Source organism: Dipodomys ordii, unplaced genomic scaffold (assembly GCF_000151885.1).
Source record: "Dipodomys ordii isolate 6190 unplaced genomic scaffold, Dord_2.0 Scaffold303, whole genome shotgun sequence".
NCBI lineage: Eukaryota > Metazoa > Chordata > Mammalia > Rodentia > Heteromyidae > Dipodomys > Dipodomys ordii.
The window spans coordinates 736,509-756,251 of record NW_012267519.1 but is presented as its reverse complement, the minus strand read 5'-3'; the positions used below and the strand labels follow the sequence as shown (position 1 = coordinate 756,251).

The 19,743-nt window shown below is 42.0% G+C and overlaps 1 protein-coding gene across 1 annotated transcript in view; it reads left to right on the top strand.

Annotated features, from left to right (window-relative positions):
* Glra4 (glycine receptor, alpha 4) overlaps nt 1-19,743 on the top strand; it is a 29,478-nt gene that overhangs the window by 4,494 nt on the left and 5,241 nt on the right. The window contains exons 2-8 of the mRNA XM_013036589.1: nt 963-1,093; nt 1,338-1,405; nt 2,114-2,337; nt 2,459-2,541; nt 4,142-4,282; nt 9,455-9,669; nt 14,913-15,062. Of these exons, the coding sequence (XP_012892043.1) occupies nt 963-1,093; nt 1,338-1,405; nt 2,114-2,337; nt 2,459-2,541; nt 4,142-4,282; nt 9,455-9,669; nt 14,913-15,062 (1,012 nt within the window). The remainder of the gene's footprint in view (nt 1-962; nt 1,094-1,337; nt 1,406-2,113; nt 2,338-2,458; nt 2,542-4,141; nt 4,283-9,454; nt 9,670-14,912; nt 15,063-19,743) is intronic.

The window sequence follows — 19,743 nt, the reverse complement described above, 5'->3', positions numbered from 1 at the left end:
ACACACACACACACACACACACACACACACACACACACACACAGAGGAAATCTATGCCTCTATCAGAAAGAATAACATCGCCCCATTTTTTAGGAAATGGGAAGACTTGGAAAAAAATCTTATTAAGTGAAATAAGCCAGGCCTAAAGAAACATAGGTTCCATGGTTTCCCTTATTTGCAATAACTAGTGTATGTCTAGGACAAGCAGAGAAGGTCACTATATACACATGACCATATAAGATGGTGCTAAGCGAAATGAACCCTAAGATAGGGACACAAGAAGTTTTATCTTTGTTGCTGTTGTTTTTAATGTACTTATAATGTACTGTGTGATTTTTTTTGTTTCTGTTGTATGTTCTTCACCCATGATACAACCCCTGTTTTCACTCTATTTGATTCTAGTGCCCTGCATCTTGTATATACATTTTTCTAATTTGGGGAAGGGGAGGGAAATAACAAAATGTTGAAATAAGGATACAGGTTGACCCATTGTAACAATGAAGATGTACAAGACACTATGTTGAAAACTAACTTGACAGTTTCAGGGGCGGGAGGGAGAGAAAAGTTGAGGAGATGGAGAAAGAAGGGATGATAGAGAAAAAACAAAGGAGGGGTAACAATGCTCGATATAAAGTATACTTGTTACCTTATTCATGTGACTGTAACCCGTCTGTACAGTAGCTTTACAATAAAAAAATATATATGGAAAAAAAGAATTCAGGGTAAAAGACCTTACCTATGAGAAAGTTCTTTCCTAGAACTAATACTTGAGCTGCCATGTGGACTTATGTCTTAGCCTTTTTTTTCTTCCTCATCTTGTACATTGGTATCCAAAGAACCATCCTATTGTTCACATGTCTTATGAGAAGACCTATCTATCAGTGGTAGATAGAGATTAAAATGGAGTCTATGAAAAATGCAGAATAAAACTGGTCCCAGACTTCTTTATCTCTCCTGTTTAGGGTAGCCTTGGCAAAAGAGGATGTCAAGTCTGGAACCAAAGGCTCCCAGCCCATGTCACCATCTGATTTTCTGGACAAGCTTATGGGGCGAACATCTGGATATGATGCCAGGATTCGACCCAATTTTAAAGGTAAAGAAACATTCATCCTACAAAACCCTCCCCACATTCACCACCTTTGGTGAAATACAAGCCAGATCCCCTACTTGTATCCTGGAATTTCAGAGCTAGTTGTTCTAGCTCAAAAAGAACCTCACCTCCTTCTGGGCCAGTCTTCTCCCAGAAGTTCTCTGTCTGACGTTCAAGTAGGGAGTTTTGAAACCTGCTTCCAGCTTCCTGGAATGCCCTGCCAATGGGCTGTGCTTTGCTACCCTAGGCCCTCCTGTGAACGTGACCTGCAACATCTTCATCAACAGTTTTGGCTCTGTCACCGAGACCACTATGGTAAGGGGTCTTTCTGTTCCCTGTTTCCACTCTACTGTGAAAGGACAAAGCCCAGTAGTTATCAGCAAGCATGTACTTCCTGTGTCTTCTTCAAATTTCATAGTCATCGCTAAAGCCATGTCATGTCTGAAACTAGTCACTGGGAGGACATTCTTCCTTAGCCTCAATTTCCATGACTAAAGAGTAGCCTAAGCAGCAAATGGTCAAATAAGTAGGTTAAGGCAGAGTATAAACTTTGAAGTCAGACAAACCTGGGTTCGAATCCAAATTCCATTCCTAATAGCTAATTTGGCATTTACATAAATCTTTCCTGGTCTCAGTTTCTCATTTCTGAAATACTGATCATAATGCACAAGGTTGGTGGCAAGATTTAAATGAGCTGATACATGTAAAGAAAACACTTAGCAGAGAATGTGGCACATAGAAAATGCTTACGTAAATGCCTTTTCCCTTCCCATCTTTGCCTTATCAACCTAAAGCATAATCTTTTAGTAGAAAATTCTACTGACCCCAAGATGAGCCCTCAGCATTTCCCCATCATGGCCCTTCTGAGAAGAGAGAGTGAGAGACAGCCAGACAGATAGACAGACAGACAGACAGACAGACAGACAGACAGACAGAGAGACAGACAGAGAGAGAGAGAGAGAGATCTGCTGGGCGCCTGGGAATAGCAATGTTTCTGATGGGCCCATCTCTGTACTTTCCCAGGACTACCGGGTCAATGTTTTCTTACGGCAGCAGTGGAATGACCCACGTTTGGCCTACCGAGAATATCCTGACGACTCTCTGGACCTCGACCCCTCCATGCTGGACTCTATCTGGAAACCAGACCTGTTCTTTGCAAATGAGAAGGGGGCCAACTTCCATGAGGTGACCACAGACAACAAGTTACTGCGCATCTTCAAGAATGGCAATGTGCTCTACAGCATCAGGTGCACCTGGTGGACATCAAGTGGAAGCCAGATGGAGGTGGAGAGCTGGGAGGGGGGTCTCTTTTCTGTTCTGCTCAATCTTAGTAATATGATACGACTTCTTTCTTACTGTTCTCACCAGATTGACCCTCATTTTGTCCTGCCCAATGGACCTCAAGAACTTCCCCATGGATATCCAGACCTGCACGATGCAGCTGGAAAGCTGTGAGTGTCTCTAGTCACAGAGAAAGGCCTGAACAGCAGCTAGTTAACCCTAACCCATGATATTCCAGACAGGGGAAGTCCCACCTCACCACCAGAGTTGGGAGGGAGTTGCCTTACACACAGTCAATTCATGATGCTGAAGAGACTTTAAGCCAGGGCTCTGTGACACCTAGCCCATTGTGTTTTTCCAGCCCTCCCCCCCCCCCCACTACTTGTCCCCCCCCCCCCCCCCCCCCCCCCCCCCCCCCCCCCCCCCCCCCCCCCCCCCCCCCCCCCCCCCCCCCCCACTACTTGTTTGACTGGTTGTTCCACCCGGCTAGGCAATGGGAAGGTACCAGCCTTATATATAAACAAATGTACTTGTGCTGGCTGTAGGCAATTGAATGGCTACTCCTGTACCCAAAAGTATGTTCCCTCTTATGGTACCTGTTTCTCCTGACTTAAAACTCTGAAGATGTTCTTTAAAAATGCCAGCGTTAGGCAGGGTAGGGACTCTCTTTCAACTAATCGCTGTGAACATGTAACAGTTGCAGAGAAGAAGGCCAGGCACAGAACAGTGCCTACAGAAGTAAGCCAAAGGTTCTTCTATGGCACAGGGGCCAAAAATGTAGAGCTTCCCAAACTGAAGAGTCAGAGGATAGTAAAACTAAATCATCACCTATTTCCACTCTTTCTACCTCTTTAGTGAGGTCAAAACTGTAAACAGGAGACATCTACAAGATCCTCAGAGAACAAGGCTTTTAAGGTTGTTCCTAGCACCTAACACTGATGCATAGAATGCATCCTGTGATCTGTACCTTGTTCTTCATAATAAGCAGTGTTCACATCCAGTGTTCCCATCAGCACTTCACAATGTGGAAGAGCAGAGAAGAGCTACTACCATTCCTATTTTACAGAAGGGAAAGAGATTTTACCAAACTGAGTAAAGGCTCTGTACTTTGAGCCTTAGTGTTTCTGCTCCTGTCACTCCTGACATGTGAATATGGCTGTATACATGGCCCTGCACATGTTAAGAGCCTTCATGAACTGTTTAGTTATCTGTGAGGGACTTGGCATGTTCAGATATTCACTCTCAAGCTGTCCCAATTCAAGGCCCTGGATGGCTGGGCGTCTGTGGTATGCACATTGTCCCATGCATGACTGGCAGCACAGAAATAGCTCTCTGTTCCCTGAGGTGAAGTGGCAGCAGCCTTGGCTCTGGGGCTGGCTCAACTCAAGACATGTGGTCAGTACACATGCTTATTCCTCTGGGCTTGAGATATGGCAGGAAGTTCCCAGCTGGGGTCTTTGACATCTTTCCAACCCTCTTAGACTGCATTCTATGTCTACCAGAATTATTTCTCTTTGGGGTTTTCTCAAATTTGAGAACTTGGTAGGAGAGGAATCTGGAATCTTTCTGACTTGTCCATTTAGGATGAGCTTTAAAGACAACTGACCAAGTACTCTCATCAGGAAAGTTTCCCTTTCTTAGATGGATATCCAATTCCTAAACCCCAGGCCTTCTTCTTCAAATGTGAGAGCCTGCCAGCTATAAACCTATCTCTACTCTCACTCAACACCCACTCTGCAGCTCTATGCTATTTCTCTCACTCACTTGCAGTTGGTTACACCATGAATGACCTCATGTTTGAGTGGCTGGAAGATGCTCCTGCTGTCCAAGTAGCTGAGGGACTGACTCTGCCCCAGTTCATTTTGAGGGATGAGAAGGATCTAGGCTATTGTACCAAGCACTACAACACAGGTAAGAACCAGGCTCTTTACTGGCTGTGAGGAATCAGATGGTCTCTAGATGGGAGGCAAGGGGATAAGACAGCCAACTTCTATTGGAGTCCTACTAGTCAAGATATGATGCTATGAGTTTTATATTCTTTTTTTCACCATGCTAGTGATGATTAATACCAAAAAAGAATACAAAGGTTTCAGAGAGGTTAAATCAATTATACATGTCACATAGCTAATAAATGGCATCTTTAACAATCCAAATACTGATGTAGCCCATGTTCTCCCACACATGTTAATGAACAATGTACCTGATGAGTGGCAAGTGTATCACATTCTTCTTGGTGGCAATTTTGTGAGCACTAGGAAACTGACATCTGGGAGTAGTCAATATCTATGGTGGACTAAGAGGGAACAGGTTGTTGAGGGCAGCAACTGGCTTACTACTGGCTTACTCCCCACACCTCTTATCATAACCACTTCCTAGCTCTCATAAACTGGCTTGTTTTTCCAGGAAGTGGAGAAGGGCTGCTTTTCCAGCCTGATTATCCACCCTCTACATCCTCCCTAAGAGTTGTTGGTTCCTCGTTTTCCTTGTGATTTGGCTGTGAGGAGTGGAGACTGAAAAGAGGGAAATACTGGGGCCCCTGTGATGCACTGATATGCTTTGTGTGCTTCCAATAAACATGTGTATAAATGTATGTGGAAGTGTAGGGGTGTGGGAGTGGGGAGAGCAGCAACTTATTGATTCTGGAAAATGGAGGCAGAAGCAGAAAATGGTATAATCTCCAGGGAGGAAGAATTGGCAATTAGTATGTAGGTCAGTTGTTTTCCAGTTCTATTCAATGTATTCCCTTGGAGAGTGTGTTAAAATGTTGACTTCTGGGCTGTACCTCTCAGATTCTGATGATATATGCAAGGAGTGATGCCCAGAAAGTTGCATTTCTAACAAGTATCCTAAGGATTCTAATGCAGATGGTCCACAAAGCATAGTATTTTGAGAAACATCACTCTAAAAGCTAACTTTTTTCCTACTTATTTATCCAGGAATGCCATGCCTTGGAATATATTACAAGGAAACATTCTAAAATATCACAATGAATTTAGACCCTCAAGTGCAACCCTGAGTCACTGTGTTAAAAGTTTGGATTTGTTCATGGCTGGGAAGGTGGCTCAGTGGTAGAGTGCTTGCCTTGCATGCATGAGGCCCTTGGTTCGATTCGTCAGCACCACATAAGCAGAAAAAGCCAGAAGTGGCGCTGTGGCTCAAGTGGTAGAGCACTAGCCTTGAGCTGAAGAGCTGAGGGACAGCGCCCAGGCCCAGAGTTCAGGCCCCACGACAGACAAAATAAATAAATAAATAATTGATTTGTTCAAATATCTGCCAGTAGGGCAGAGGTTAATTGAATCACATAGTGTGTCTGATTGGTGCCATAAATAGATAGGCATTAAAGAAGGATGCTTTCAAGGTACTTATATCTACATGGGAAAGTACAAATAGAAAAAGGAAAGACACAAATCTGTAAACACCTAATGATTATATTTGGACACAAGGAATAAATCAAAACCCATGAATTTTTAAATCGTGGAAGAAAATACTAGTAGCAAATTTTTCTCAGCAATGTGACAGAATGGGTAAGAGGAAGAAATTTTGATTAAGACAGACCTAAGTTTGGATTCTGGAAACTTATTGAGTGTCCTTAGAGAAATGTAACAATGTCTTCATGCCTCAGTACCCCTATCTGTAATATGTGACATAATTTCAGCTGCTCAAAGATTTGTTATACAATTAGATAAGATAAACTGTATAGTCAGGGCATTTAGTAAGTGCATGATAAGTATGAGCTTGTGATTATTATTCTTTTCCTATTTTTCTGTACTAAATGAGTGTTGATTTTATAATTAGAAACAAAACTGCTATTACAAAAAAAGGAAAGATGAAAGGAAAAGAAACTACAGGTACACAGTAAGGGCATGTCATAGCAGGAAGTCCAATGAGAACTTGGGAACAGCAAGAGGGCATAGTGTCAGACAGTATGTCAAAGTTATAATCACTGGCCTTTCCAGGCTTGGTGGCTGTAATCCCAGCCCTTGAAGAGAGAAGGATCTGCAATTAAAGCCAGACTGGGCTACATAGTAAGTTGGAGACCAGATGGTGATCCACAGTATGACCTTGTCTCAAAAAATAAAAAACAAAGAAGGGGAAAAATTATTAGCCTTGAGAAATCAAGTAAACCCAAGTCAGAATTAAAAATTACAGTTGGCTTTCCATATCTACAGGTTCCACATCCAAGGAACCAATTAATCAAAAATATTTTAAAAAGAGGTGAGTGGATATATGTGTATGTATGTGTGTATATGTATATATACATTTATGGGCAGGCATGATGGATCATGACTATAATACCAGCTACTCAGGAGGCAGAGATTGGGAGGATCAGAGTTTGAGGCCAGTCTGGGAAAACAGAGACTCCATCTCAGTTTATTTAAAAAAATGATTGCTATGGTGGTATGCACCTGTAATCTCAGCTAAGTGAGAGGCTGTAGGTAGGAGGATCAAGATATAAATCTGGCCCCAGGCTAAAAAGCACAAGACACTACCTGGACTATAATTAAAGTAACAAAGGGCTGGGACTATGGCTTAAGTGGTAGAGTACCTGCCTAGCAAGTATAAAATGCTGAGCTCAAACTCCAATACTGACAAAAGAAACTCCATTTTTGTTGAAGATGTATAGACTTTTTTCCTTTTATTCCCTAAACCATATAACAATTATTTACATAAAATTTACAGTGTTAGGTATTATAAGTAACTCAGAGATGATTTAAAATATATGAGAAGATATATATGTATGTATGCATGTATACATATATACATATACACATATATACATGATACAAATACTATGCCATTTTATATAAGGGACTTGTGCATCAACACATTTTGTTATCTTCAGGAGATCCTGGAACCAATCTCCTGTGGATACTGAGATGATTATATACATCATCACCTCCTCTTTTCTTGGGATATGTTAGACCTCTGCTTTTGAAAGAACTGCAAAGATTCAAGAGAAACACGATAAAGTGACGATGCCTGGCAGGGGAAGCAGATCATTGGTACATGGCCCTGGGACCAATGTATTCTTCCTTAGAAGAATAGAATGTTACTACCTGATGCCTATAGGAACCTGCTGCCCACTGTCCAGAGCTAGTCTCTGTTGAGTATTATACGAGATGTCTGCTATCTAGCTCTTCTCACTTGTTTTAAGACACAGACAGTGATTAGTTCTGTACTGTTGCTAGAGAATGTCTGGGATACTAGCAAGTTCAAGTTAGGCTATACTGAAACCTGAGTGAAGTCTATTAAGCATTATTGATAATAGAATAATTTTAACAGCTACCTATTGTTCAACATCTCAAATGCATTATCTCATTTTAGTTTTTCCAATAGCCCAATGATGGAGGTGATCATTGTTAATACTCTGTTCTATGGGCAATGAAAGTGAAGTTCAAAACCTTCGGTGGTCAGGCAACAGTGGCTCAAGCCTGTAATCCTAGCTACTTAGGAAGCTGAGAATAGGGGAGGAATTACAATTCAAGGTCAGCCCAGGCAGAATAGTTCATGAGACCTCTTCTCAACCCATAGCTGGGCTCAGTGGCACCTATCTATTATTCTAAGCTACATGGAAGGATGAGATTGGGAGGATCACAGTTCCAAGTCAGCTTAGGCAGAAGTCTGAGAGGCTCCATCCCAGCAAAAGCTAGACACAGTATTGCTTACTTGCCATCCCTGAACTGTTACTAGGGTAAGCCTAAAATAGGCACATCGTGGTCCAAGTACCTGCCCAGGCAGGATGTGAGAACGTATCTTAAAAATAATCAGTGAAGCTGGGAGCTGGTGGTTCACGCCTGTAATCCTAGCTACTCAGGAGGCTGAGATCTGAGGATCACAGTTCAAAGCCAGCTCAGGCAGGAAAGTCCATGATACTCATCTCCAATTAACCACCAGAAAACCAGAAATGGCACTGTGGCTCAACTGGTAGAACATTTGCCTTGAGCTGAGGAGCTGAGGAATAGTGCCCACGCCCAGAGTTCAAGCCCCACACCATCAAAAAAAAAATCATTGAATACAGGGCTGGAGGTAGTCAGCATTACAGTGACTGTCAAGAAACATAGGCCCCGAGTTCAAACCTCGTATTACCACCAAAAAGGAAATTTAAAAAATCTTGAGTAGAGCGAGGCACAGTGACATATGCCTGTAATTCCAGAATTTAGGAGCCTAAAATAGGATAAGTTCCATGCCAGTCTGGCCTATATAGTGAAACTTTGTCTCAAAACAAACAAACAAGCAAACAAACAACAAAAAGGAAAGCTTGCATATTTTCTCCAAGGCCATACAACTAAGTAGAAGGTTCAGGATGTCAACCCAGCCAGTCTAATTCTGGAACTCTCTTGGCATTTACCCTCTTTATTGTGCTATCATTTCAAACACCTTATAACTAGGTGTGGTAGTGCATGCCACCTTGAGTTGTGATTTGAAGCCATACCAGGAAAACAAACAAACTTAACTCTATTTCAAAAAGTAAGCTGGGCATGGTAGCATAGACCTCTTATCTCAGAAATGCAGAAAGCAAAAGGAAGAGTGTGGTCCAGGCTAGCCCAGGCCAAAAACAAAAGTGAGACTCTATCTCAAAAAGCAGAAAGTAGGTGAGTAGGGAAGGGATGGTTGGGGAAAAACAAAGGAGGAGGTAACAATGCTCGATAGGGAATGTACTCATTAGCTTACTCATGTAACTGTAATCCCTCTGTACACTATTTTTACAATTAAAAAAAACATTAAAAAAGCAAAAATGGCTGGGGGTATTGCCAGGTATAGAGTGCCTGTCCAGGCAGCATAAGCCCCTGAGTCCAAACAAAACACAGTACAAGGAAGGAAGGGAAGGAAAGAGAGACAAAGGAAGAGTATGAGGTGAAGGATGGAAAGAAGGGAGGGAGGGAGGAAGGATGGACGGACTTTTTGTTGCTAAGAGCAAAGGGGTAAACCTGTGGCCATTTTGAAAGTCTCATTTATTGACGACTCTCTGAGATGCCCATCCAGAAGCTAGCTAACAGATAGGGCTGCCCTACTACTGCATCCTCAGGCTCAAGCTCAGGCTAGGAAATTAATGGTAGATACATTTCATCACTTCTGTTGTAGGAAAATTCACCTGCATTGAGGTCAAATTTCACCTGGAACGACAGATGGGCTACTATCTGATTCAGATGTACATCCCCAGCCTGCTCATCGTCATCCTGTCCTGGGTCTCCTTCTGGATCAATATGGATGCTGCTCCAGCCCGTGTAGGTCTTGGCATCACCACTGTGCTCACCATGACAACCCAGAGCTCTGGCTCCCGGGCCTCTTTGCCTAAGGTGAGTTCATACAAGGAAACGTGATTATTATCAAGCTCTCTGCTTCCATTCATCTCATACTCTTCTCTGTTAACTCTTCACTTTGGACTTGAGGTTAAGAACTCTTGAAGTGGGGTGCTGTTGGCTTATGACTACAATCTTAGCCACTTAGAAGGCTGAGTTTTGAGGATCACGGTTCAAAGCCAGCCCAGGCAGGAAAGTCCATGAGACTCTTATAAAGAATGTAGAGGCTGAAGTTAGGGATGATTAGTTAGAGACAATGAGTAGAGACAAATCTCAAGTATCTTGGTTTTCTTCAGGAAATAACAGCATGTCGTAAATCAAAAGATCCTTATCAAACAGAAAACCCCACTCCTACATGGTACAGATGAGAATATAGGCCAGAGCAACCAAGTGACCTTCTCAAGGTCATATCCCACCAAAAATAACCAAAGAAACATCAGGATTTTGAACCAACATCTGTGCTCTTACTACATCAGAAATAAGATTGTCTTACAAAGATGTCTAGGTACAGTATCTATTCTTTAGGGAAGGGAACAGTTTGAGGTAGCTAAAAGCAGTAAACGCTGATCATCTGGGGCCTGGTGATGTTTTGATTACACAGAAAGATTTATGCTGATGAAACTGGGAATAGTTCTCCCTGCCTCCTGTCTTCACGTAGGTAATTTTAAGGTCACTTCAAAGTCCTTACAGTCAGCAAGGCTCTAAGCAAATCAAGGAGTGAGACCTTACTTTAAATCACTAAATATTTATTAAGCATGTAGTATATTCCAGGCACTGTACTTAGTCATGAAGGAATAATGAAAAACCCAAAGCAAAAGAATTCTTTATGAATCTTGCCATGAACATATTCCCTCTTATTCTGATTTGTTGGGGGCTGGGCCCTGTCATCTCTCATCTCTTACTGCTTGTTTCTAATAAGAGATTTTATTCAGAACTTAAGTAGGGAGTTATCTGGGACATAGATGCTGAATTTATGAATCTGCTATATAGGGGGACTAAGGGGTTAAGTGTACGAGATTTGGGTTTAAATCTCAGCTTCTCCATTTATAATAGTAATTTATATGATGACTGTCACCTTACTTTGTGGATATACTACATTTTTTTTCACTTTGGTCAGTCTTAAGGCTTGAACTCATGGCTTAGGCACTGTCCCTGAGCTTTTTTGCTCAAGGCTAGGGCTCTCCCACCTGAGCCACAGCTCTACTTCCAGCTTTTTTTGTACTTAATTGGAGAAATGAGTATCACAGACTTTCCTGCCCAGGCTGGCTTCAAACCATGATCCTCAGATCTCAGACTCCTTAGTAGCTAGGAATACAGGCATGAGCCACTGGTGCCATGCTCTGACATCTGGTTTTGAACAGTGTGGTTAAAAATAAAAGTACCATGTGTGCAGTTGGAGCTCAGCTGATTCAGAAAAGTTCTCTGTCATTCATGTGTTATCAATTGTTTTTAAACTATGCATCCTGAGCAATCCAGGTTTTCCTCAATGATGATCTCTTTGTAACCATATGCCACAGACAGCAAAGATGGGCTATAGTGTGACCTTAACCTTTGGTTTGCCTTATTTATAACACGGGAATGGACTATTGGCAAACATAGTGTTAAGTGTATAATAACCCCTTAACAAATGTTAACTTTTATTGTAATTATCAGATGTTGGAATTAAAGCAAAATAAGTGGTAGATCTGGGACTGAATCAGTCAATATTATCCGTTATTTTTTATTTGCTGGGAAACTTGAAGTAGTCCAAAGCCTTCTATATGAATAAACAATAACAAATCTCAGATCAGGATCTAGTGCCTGAGGAGAAGCTGTTAGGGACCGATACCCAGCAAATTATTTCCTAGATGGACAGGGGCTCTGAGAGGCAAGTTACACTTAGGACAAGGGCCACAGGGCCCAGCTGAGCTATAATTACTGTGTTATGGTAGTGGCCTTGTATAGATACCATAAGCAGAAAAGAAGCTCATCCCTAGGAACCCAGACCTAGTTTATTGCCTCTACCATGCAAGAAGATTCTTTAACTCAGGACGATACTGAAAATTATGCTGTCTTCTTGCCAAGAGGACCTCCTTTTATGCCTCCCTCCTGTGAGTGAGTACAATCCATCTGCTCACAGGAATCACTTAGTTTCCTCATTTGGAAAAAAATGGACTTTGTTGAAAGGTTGTTTGCTTGCAACATTCAGTGCCTTCTTCTCAGATTTTCATAACTTTTTTTATAGCCTCATTGCCCAGTAAGCAAAATATCCAAGCATGCTCTCTGAACTAAATAGCCTCATTAGTCACCCCACAGAGCAAGGACTGAGTAAGCAGGGGGCTTCTGCACACTCTTTACTTTGTCCAATATTAGGTTTAGCGGGAGCCGTAAAGCAAGAGATGGGACAAGGTAGGGGCTTCTGAAAAACAGATTAATCCCACCTCCTACAATTCTAGTGTCTAAAATGAGAGTAGCAGAAACTTGCTTTGTAAAAGAACTCCTGGGGCTGGGAAGGTGGCTCAGTGGTAGAGCGCTTGCCTTGCATGCTCAAGGCCCTGGGTTCGATTCCTCAGCACCACATAAGCAAAAAGAAAAAAGCCAGAAGTGGCGCTGTGGCTCAAGTGGTAGAGTGCTAGGCTTGAGCTGAAGAGCTGAGGGACAGCGCCCAGGCCCAGAGTTCAGGCCCCATGACCAGATCCAAAAAAAAAAAAGAACTCATGTTCCCAGAAAACAATTTCTTCTTTGCTTTTATGAGGATCATCCTTCTCCAGATGTTAACTATTTTTGTAATTATGAGATGTCAGGGTTATTTTTTTTAAAGAGTCACACTCTCTTTGTTAGGTCTTTGATCTCCACAACTGCAAGTGCTCAGAATAACAAAAAAGACAAAATACAAGATTCAACCTAAAGTTGTGGGGAGAAAAATCCCAATTCTCTCTAGGTCTTATAACCTAAATGGCCCTTAGCTCTTAGGACAGGTAGTGGCAAGAAGGGCAGATAGATCAAGTAGAAACCAGCAGAGAAAAACATATTGCTAAGCTATCCTTCAATTTATTCATTCAAAAAAATTACATGTCAGGATAGTTAGTAGATGTGTCATCCTATGAGCTGCTCTAATAAGTGAACAAATTACTGGACATTTTCAAAAAATGTATTACTGATATATCCTCATTCTTAAGTTTCTGTTCCTAGTGCTGAAAGTATCCTTCCCTTGAATGATCCAAAGTCCATCATGACCCTTCTTCCTTCCCAAGTATATCTTTCTAGCAGGCTTTGACATCCCTGGAGGCATCAGTGGGACTGAGAAATGGAAAATGAAAATAGGACTACTTAGTAGGTGGCAATGTGGGACACCAAGGGAACCTTAGTAATTATAGCTTCCTACTAATCTGCCACCACCCTTTCAGTGAAAAAAATTACAGCAGGGATCTGAGAATCAGGGTTCAAAGCCAACCTGGGCAGGAAGTCCATGAGACTCTTATTTCCAATAAACTACTCAGAAAAAGCTGGAAGTAGTGCTGTGGCTCAAGCAGTGGAGCACCTGCCTTGAGTAAAAGAGGTTCAGGGATAGTGTCCAGGCCCTGAGTTCAAGCCCTAAGACCAGCAAAAAAAATTACAGCAGAGTTTCTCAACTGATACCACTTAGGGCAGATAACAGATAGGAGGGGGGCTGTGTATTGTAGGATATTTTACAACACCCCTGTCTTCTACCCATTAGATGCCACTATCAACCACAATCCTAAAATTATGTGACCAAAAACTTCTCCAAACAAATCTGAGGGTGGGGCAATGGTTTCTTCAGTTAAAACCTACTAAGTTAGGAGCCTGAGGATGGAGCTTAGTGGTACAGCACTTGTCTAGCATGTGTAGGTCCTGATTTCAACTCCCAGCACCATGAATAAAAAGTCATCGACGTAGAAGCTTTCTCCTTACCTGCATCTGTATTACCCTCACTGCCCAACATAGCAGGTGATGAAAGAAATTGTATGTCATAAAATCTACTCCTGTTAGGCTGGAAAGGTGGCTCAGTGGTAGAGTGTTTGCCTTGCATGCATGAGGCCCTGGGTTCGATTCCTTAGCACCACATAAGCAGAAAAAGCCGGAAGTGTCACTGTGGCTCAAGTGGTAGAGTGCTAGCCTTGAGCTGAAGAGCTGAGGGACAGTGCCTACAACCGACAAAAACAAAAAATCTACTCCTGCTATGTTGCTGTAAGGAGTCACTCTAGATAGAAGAGGTGAAAGGATCTCATAAACCTGAGTTCTCTTCCTACTCCTGGAACCACCCAGTTCCCAAAGAGGTCAGTTACAACCTTCACAAGGGAAGTGGGAGATAAATATTCACAAAAGCTGTTCAGGCATGTTGTGAGAAGACAAAACTAAGAACTGGACAGGTGGATGTCAATAGTGCCTTGCAGTTAGTGAAATGCAATGACAGGAGGTTGGTGCTGCTTCCTTGGGACCCTACCCTGTTCTCCTCTCCCAAATGAGAGATGAAACTCCAGTTCACTACTGAGCTGCATTTCCTTTTGCAAAACGCAACAGGAAAAAAAAACAATGCCAATAGAAGAAGAAGGCAAAAATGGGTAATAAAGGACCTCCTAGTCTGTCTGTGAGGCTGCAGCCTAAGTAAATGATAAGGCCACTGAATGGAAAACCCAGAACTTCCAAGTCCTAGTGCTATGCTCTCACTGAGTAATTCTTGCTAAGACCATTTCTCTCTGACCCTTAGATACCCTTATGTGTGTCAAATGTAAATCATGAACCCTTCCAAACTACCACTATAGGCGTGAGAACCTGTAGAGTAACAGAGGGCAAACAAATGCCATATTCATGATCACTGCTATTTATTACAAGAATCAGAAGAAGGAAAGAATCAGAAGGGGAAAACTTAAAGAAGAAATGGGAGAAGAAATGAATCAGAAGAAGAGATCAGAAGCAGAAAAGAATGAAAAGAATAATAAGAAACAGAAGCAGAAGCAAAAAGGCAAGAATTAAGAAAGAAAGAAAAAGAAGTGCAGGGAGAAAAGGTTGATAGAAGTGGAAGGTGGAGAGTGCAGAGAGGTGAAGAATCATGGGTAGCCAGATCTTTTTCATGTGGTTCCTCAGACAATGGGCCATATCCTGGTAAGCTTCTTTAAAAATCACCAGAAATTCAGGATAAAACTGAAGAACAACAGGCAATTGGTATGAGTTGGAAATCCACTGGATAGGCAATGGAAACAGTCCAAGGAGGCTGACTGCTCTGCTGATGGATATTGTAGGTGTCCTACGTGAAGGCGATTGACATCTGGATGGCTGTCTGCCTGCTCTTCGTGTTCGCTGCCTTGCTGGAGTATGCTGCTGTCAATTTTGTTTCTCGTCAGCATAAGGAATTCATGAGACTCCGAAGAAGGCAGAGACGCCAACGCATTGTGAGTATGACTAGGGAGGGGCCCATTTCCTTTGGAATCCTTTCTCCCTACTATTCCTCCCCCAAACTAGGACTTAACCTACACCTCAAAGACTGGATAATCAGGAACCTAGATTCTAGTCCAAGGCTGGTTATAGGTAAGCTCAAAGAACCTCTTTGATTCTGCTTCCTTGTTTCCCCAAAAGGATATTAACTCCTATAAGGCAGTAGAATGATTAAAAGTATGGGCACAATACCTGGAATGTTGTAAGCACTGAAAGTATGTTTGCTAATATTAGAACCTTATCCAGTTTGTTCATATGATATTGCTTTGAGAAGTATTAATGACTGCTCCAGTCTCTCTGCAAACTCAGAAGGAGGCACCCCAGATGTCCTACACTATCAATGGCTAAGCATTCAAGAATCAGACAGTGAAGCTTTTCTAAGGGAGCATTAAAAGAAGGCCCCCATAACTGTTAGTATTGAAATAACACTACTTGCCTCATCTAATTGTTGAACTTCTTCTTGATCTTCATTGGCTACATCAGAGTTGTTGGGCTTGAGGTGTTGTTCTTCCTCACTCTTGTTCGTTAACCCCATTTCTTCTATAGCAGACTGATCACCTGGGGAAATATTACAGAAAGCTTGTTGTCATGACAACAGAGCAGTTTACCCTCAATTGCTCAGACAATAGGTGCTAGGTAAGTTGTTATGACAACAGAGGTGCCTGGGCTACTCTCACAGAAGCAAAGGTCCAATTATAAGTAAAGCTGCAAACCTTGGCTGAGCTACATACTGATTGCTTAATCTTCAGAGACACAAAATTCTGGTCTGTCTTTGACTCCATGTTTTCTGCCTAATCTGTTTCCAAATCAAAAGAGCAAGGATAAAATGGCTTCTGGGGGGTAGAAAATAATTACCTACTGTTCAAACCCTGGCTTTGAAGGATTGGAGATGTAGCTGAGCAACAGTGTGCTCACCTAGAAAGAATGTAGTTTCTGGGTTCAATTCCTAGTACCACAAAAAAAAGAAAGAAAAATCCTGTTTGAACCATATCAAAACAAGAACTTTTCTCTAACACCTAGCTGCTACCTCAACTGCTCCTGGGACATCCCTATCATATGTCCACATGAATAGTATTTCACACTTTCTCCATGCTTTCACACCCCTTGTGTGTCAAGTAGCAGTTTTTCCAAAAGTATTAATTCTTGCCTCTTTCTAGCTCTTTAGTTGGTTCCTAGGCAGCCCGCCCTCTAGTGGATGGACTCACAGCTTCATCTTGAGTAAGATTGATTCTTCAAGAGACCTAAAAGCCTTTCTTGTCCCATATTGAAGACTGGAAAAAGAAATACAGAATTGGCAGAAAGGAAGAAAAGTTTATGATCCCCACCATTTCCTCAGTTGTATCAAACCTGTCTTCAGGTTATCTTAATAGGAATTTTGATACTGATAGCTTCTTAATGCCTACCTTAAGAAAGAAGAGCAGGCTTCCAATCAGTCCAGAGACCCTTGTCCAGTTAAATTGCCTGTGTTGATGTTCCGGCAACAAAAGATTGTTGCAGTTACTGAGGGCTACACCAGGATGACACTATCTTCACCTGGTTCCCTGCACCCACCCAACCCCACCTGCCACAGTCAATCCCCTCCTGCTTATATTAAGGTTGGCTCTGAGCTCATAATGGAGTGTCATCATCACCAGGTCTCAATTATTACAAAGCTATACCAGCAGTCTGGGGCCTGCTTAGGACCCTGGGATGTGCCTGAAAATGGGCTAAGGCTTATTACTAATGTGACTAAAACCTGAAAATCAAACCTGTGCCAGTAATTATGTCCTTTCTTGTGTCTCCTAAAGCAACTGTTGTTCCAGTGGAACTGTATCAGGAATCCTGGAGGCTCTAAGCAGGCTGAACAAACTGATAGAGAATTCATCTATTCTAAAACCTCTTTCTGTGATCTGCTGTTCCAACTAGGGAAGTACAAGTCTTTAGTCTAAAGGGAGTCTGATAGGGCAGAGGGAAACCTTATGATTTTTAAGGGACCATTAGCCAAGATCAAAGTAGGGGTATTCTAGGAGCCAAAAAGTTGTTCAAACTTCAAGCTTAAGGCTTTTCTTCCCTGTTCTCTCCTCAATCACCCGCCTCCATTACATGGTGATTTCCTTCCAGGTCACTGTCTAAAATGGTTGAGTTTTTGTTTTTTCCCTACGAACCTCTGCTCTGTCTTCCAGGCTGGTCTACAAGATTGACAAGACAGATTCTCTTTCATCACTTCAGCGGGCCCTACTAGTACCAGACTCTCAACATCACAGTTGTGTAACCAACTTGGGCAGACTTGTTGGAATGAGCTCTCTGTGAAACTAGACACAGAGAAAATCATGCCATTATCAATAGAATAACTTGAGAACTGGGAATTTCATGACACTACAAAGTCCTCTCAGAGGCTTGGTCTCAGAATCCTGCTCACCTCTCTACATCCTCTATCTAGCAACTCCATCTTCGATCTCTTTTCTTCTTGTTTCTCTTGCTTCTATATGTATTACTCATTCTCTACTTCTTACATCGTGCCTTTCCTCCCCAGCTGGGAAAGTATCTTTTCTCTTTAGCCTCTCAGCCTTCCTCCCTTCCAAAGCTGAAAAAAAAAGTTCTATATCAACAGTCACAAAATAGTATTTAAGACTCACTCCTCAACACCCACAAACACATCTCCATTAGGAATTTTTCCCAAAGAGGTAATATTCAAACCCAGGACTCCTCACCCTTGGCTTTCTGATGAATCATCTTTGCTCTTCCAACTACAAGGGATACATGTTAAAATCAAAGCGCTAAAAGCAACTAATTCTATTGGCGATTATTTCCTTTCCCATACCAAAGGGCTTTTCTGGCCTGGCAAATATTTCCAAACTAATGCCGTTTAAATTGTGCTTGGAGAAAAGGAGAAATAATTAGTTCTACAGAAACAAGTTTCTCCTTTCAGAACGTTTTTTCCAACACATACTGTGTGCTTATTTTCCTCTACCTAGAGAGTAGCGGAGAACAAATGGACTAGTCTGAAGGACCCTGAGCTGGAAAGCAAGGGAAAAATCACTTTACTTAACCTTCTCAGTTTCCAATTCCTTGAGATAATTTTGTTGTTGTTGTTTTTGGTCGTGGAGTTAGAACTCAGGGCCAAGGCACTGTCCCTGAGCTCTTTTGCTCAAGGTTAGCCCTCTACCACTTTCAGCCACGGCTCCTCTTCCCGTTTTCTGGTGGTTAATTAGATAAGAATCTCACAGACTTTCTTGCCTGGGCTGGCTTTGAACTGTGATCTTCAGATCTCAGCCTCCTGAGTAGGTAGGATTACTGGTACAAGCCACCAGTACCTAGCCCCTTGGGAGATATTTTGCTTGCCTCTAGTTCTTTATCTCTAAAATGGGCCCAGCAAATCTCTCATGCAGGAAGAATGTGAGAATGAATTAGAAATACATATGAGATAAGCCAAAGCCTTCTGTAAAAGAGGCTATAGGAATAACTTTGAGAAGAGATCTGAGGCATCCCCACTATAACAGCTCAGGGCCAAAGCACAACCACAATAACTAATAACCTCTGGCCTACAGCATATAACTATTTCCCTAAAGACCCTGACAAATCAGGGATAGGGAAGCAAAGTTCTCTGTTGGGAAGATTTCAAGTGCTAATCCTTTCTAGAGGCCAAAGGGCATCAAACCATTTTTCTGGGTGCAGCAAAGATTGTTCCTGCCAAGTACTTTGTGAGATTTTCTTGTGAATGGACTGCAGTTTGAGACCCTGAGAGGAGACTAGATTCACAAAGCAAAAAAAGAAAAGAAAGAAAATAAGAAAAAGAAAAAGACAATCCTTTCCTTGTATTCTAAACTATGTGGTCCATCAGTCAATTCATTTATTGATTAGATATGTACTGAGTGCCTACTAGATTCCCGGCACAGTGCTAGTCACTGGGGATATAGCAGTAAACAAGAGCAATGCCATCTCCAGTTTGTACTATGAACCCACAAACAGCAAAGGAAGGAATAAGGTCTGCTAGAGAATTTCTGGCCCAAGTTTGCCTTGTCCATGATGCCCAATAACAGGCCTGACCTTATGACAGATTAGCGTCTAGTGATTCAAACAAGAGTTACTAGGACCAACATACCTTTGTGCCCCTTACAAAGACATTTTCATAGCTACAGAGGTCCCGTTATGAAGAGCCTAAAATATATTTTATCCACATTTTATTTATATCAATGTCATACCCATATAACACACATGGTTTTTTTTTAAATTGTGAAAATACTGTACAGAGGGGTTACAATTACATGGGCAAGATAATGAGTACATTTCTTATCAAGCATTGTAGCCTCCTCCTTCGTTTCCCCTTCCTATCCCTTCCTATCCTCCCCCCGCCCCCCCAATCCTCCCTCCCCACCAAAGTTGTAAAGTTCGTTTACTACATAACGACTTTTACATCTCATTGTTGCAATGGGTCCACCTGTATCCCTATTTAAATGATTTGTTTTTTCCCCCTCCCCTCCACCAATTATACCAACATCAAATACAGTGAAAACGGGTTATACCATGGGGGAGGGACATACAAAGCAACAAAAAAATAATCTTATAAATGTGTTAAAAACAATCACATGAAAGAAAAAAACATTTGAATACATATCTTAGGTTCATTTCCCTAACATCAACTTATCTGACCTTTTCTGC